The sequence below is a fragment of the Trichechus manatus genome, unplaced genomic scaffold (assembly GCF_000243295.1).
Source record: "Trichechus manatus latirostris isolate Lorelei unplaced genomic scaffold, TriManLat1.0 scaffold00023, whole genome shotgun sequence".
Lineage (NCBI taxonomy): Eukaryota > Metazoa > Chordata > Mammalia > Sirenia > Trichechidae > Trichechus > Trichechus manatus.
In genome coordinates, this window is record NW_004443959.1 from 16,228,908 (window position 1) to 16,231,282 (window position 2,375).

The window sequence follows — 2,375 nt, forward strand, 5'->3', positions numbered from 1 at the left end:
AAAGGCTGGCAGTTCAAATCCACCAGCTGCTCCTTGGAAACCCTATGGGGCAGTTCTACTCTGTCCTATAGGGTCACTATGAGTTGGACTCAACTCGACGGCAACAGGTTTGGTTTTTTTGGTTTTAGCATGTGGTAGGTGCTCAATAAACTTTACTGGATAAATAAATGAATAAAACTGGTTTAAAATTACATGCTACGAAGATTGAGAAAATATTACCTGCTTCGAAGAATTAAAATAATTTAGTAAAGGAAAAGCTGGAAAGTACAGTTTACAAAGAATGAATCATTTTAGACCTTGCTGGTCCAGGCAGGAAATTTCCCCCTACAAGTACAAAAACACCCTGCTATGGGCTTCGGTTCTCCTGTAGGGTAGAGACTCTCCTTACTTTCGGACACCTCCTAGAGGGAAGACTTTTTCTCCAATCAAGGCCAGCACAGTATTCCAATCTGACAGACTGAATTTGGGTATAATAATTTTTACAGGTGGAATAAATAATTTTCCATTTGTGAAAACACTGTAGGAATAAAAAAAGAAAAAGAATTAATTAATACCTTAAATTTTAAGGGGGGGTGCTAACAATTCAAGGAAAAAATATAATTGCAGAACTATAAAAACAATGTAATATAACTGAAACGCTTACAAATAATACACACTCTGCCACACAGACTATCATTATCAAGCTGCACAAAACATCTCAGAACCTAGGGACATAACATTAATGTCAGAAAAATATCTTTTTATAAAATACAAAATGCCCAGATGAACAGAACAAAAATGCTACTTTTTAAAAATATGCTTCTGACTACTGCAATGAGTAGAATGGAAGAAAATTGTATCCATTTGGAAAACAAGAGGGGAAATTTTGCCTTAAAAAAAATGCAGTTATTTTTCCTTCTCATGGAGCCACGACAGTCTCCCAAAGGAAATAATGTGCAATCCTTTGAAAAGAAAATAGAAACAATTGATTTCACTCTTACAGTTTTAAGGCAGTTTCAATGTGATTTCGGTGGTTTATTATTTCTCTATGTTTGAGTGGGGGAGAGTGGCATTTGGTAGATTTTATTTTCAAAACCCAATACAAGGTCATTAGTAACTATAGTGTTAATAAGATTGTGCTACATTAATCAAAGCCATTAGGCAATAGTTTTGAACTCTTGTAACTCATATTAAAGTACCGTAAAATATGAGGCTTAGTTCTTTAAGTCTAAAAATAATGAAAGAGATCACTTAGTAATACATAAGCTCAACTTTATAATTCTGGGTGTATTTTTGTTTTTGCATTACTATTACTACTGCTGTTATTTTTGTTTAAATGCAAATAATTTAGAATTTGAGAAAAATGTATCATTTTTTTCAGAGTAAATAACAATGTTTAATTTAACATGTTTGAGCACAATTAACAGAAAAGTTAATAGTGTAGTTGACTCTAGGGATTGGGATAAGAGGGGGGTGGTTTTAACCAAAATGCAAAGGTAAACAGCCTGTAGCTTCTTTAAATATGACTAGAACACAAACAAAATGGGGAGATAACAGCTATACGTGTGTCTCAGGAAAATAATCCCCAAATCCTTCAAATACCCAGAGGTTGAACAGAGCCATTTTAAAGGCATACATTATTTGCCAAAACTAAAGTCTTTGCTAAAGAAAACTGTTCTTCTTTGCACTTAGCCTGGGATGTGTATAATTGAAGGAAACTTCATGAGTATTACTTCTGCCTTTATATAAGTAAGGAAAGCAGGAAAATCCTTTTCCCAGCTAACTCTAGATTTATTTTTTTTCATTTTGAATTAATCGTCCCAAAGGTAAAATACTTTCATATTTTGAACTTCATATAGTGGAGGTTCTAGATACCTCTTTGGGAGAACTTCCAAGTTGTAAAAAATGAAACCATACCTTCTAATACACAAACGTGGAAGAGAGCGGAAGTAATTTCAATAATAGCTCACTCTGATCCTAGACTTCCCTATCTGTAAAATGTGGGGGTTAACCCAGATGCCCTCTCAGCCCCCTTCTCCAGATTCATGCGATCATAGTTCTTTGCCTGCTCTCCATTAGGGCACACCACGAGACGAGACCTGAAGTTTAGGCCTCCTCCTTCCCTCTCCCTCCCTTTGGTCTCAGGCTGACCATGAGAGGCAGATAATCAAATCAAACCAGTTATAGCTCAGTTGATTCTGACTCACGGAGACCCCATGTGTGTCAGAGTAGAACTGTGCTCCATAGGGTTTTCAAGGTCGTGATAGTTTAGGCCTTTCTTCTTTTTTTTTTTTTAAATATTTTATTGTACTTCAGGTGAAGGCTTACAGAACAGATAGTTTCTCATGTAACAGTAACACACATGCTGTTTTATGATATTGGTTAACAACCCCACA

At 35.6% G+C, this 2,375-nt stretch overlaps 1 protein-coding gene across 1 annotated transcript in view; it reads right to left on the bottom strand.

Moving 5' to 3' along the window:
- The window catches only part of DCDC2C (doublecortin domain containing 2C), a 146,983-nt gene that overhangs the window by 106,745 nt on the left and 37,863 nt on the right, over positions 1–2,375 (bottom strand). The window contains exon 4 of the mRNA XM_023728231.1: positions 389–517. Coding sequence (XP_023583999.1) covers positions 389–517 — 129 coding nt within the window. The remainder of the gene's footprint in view (positions 1–388; positions 518–2,375) is intronic.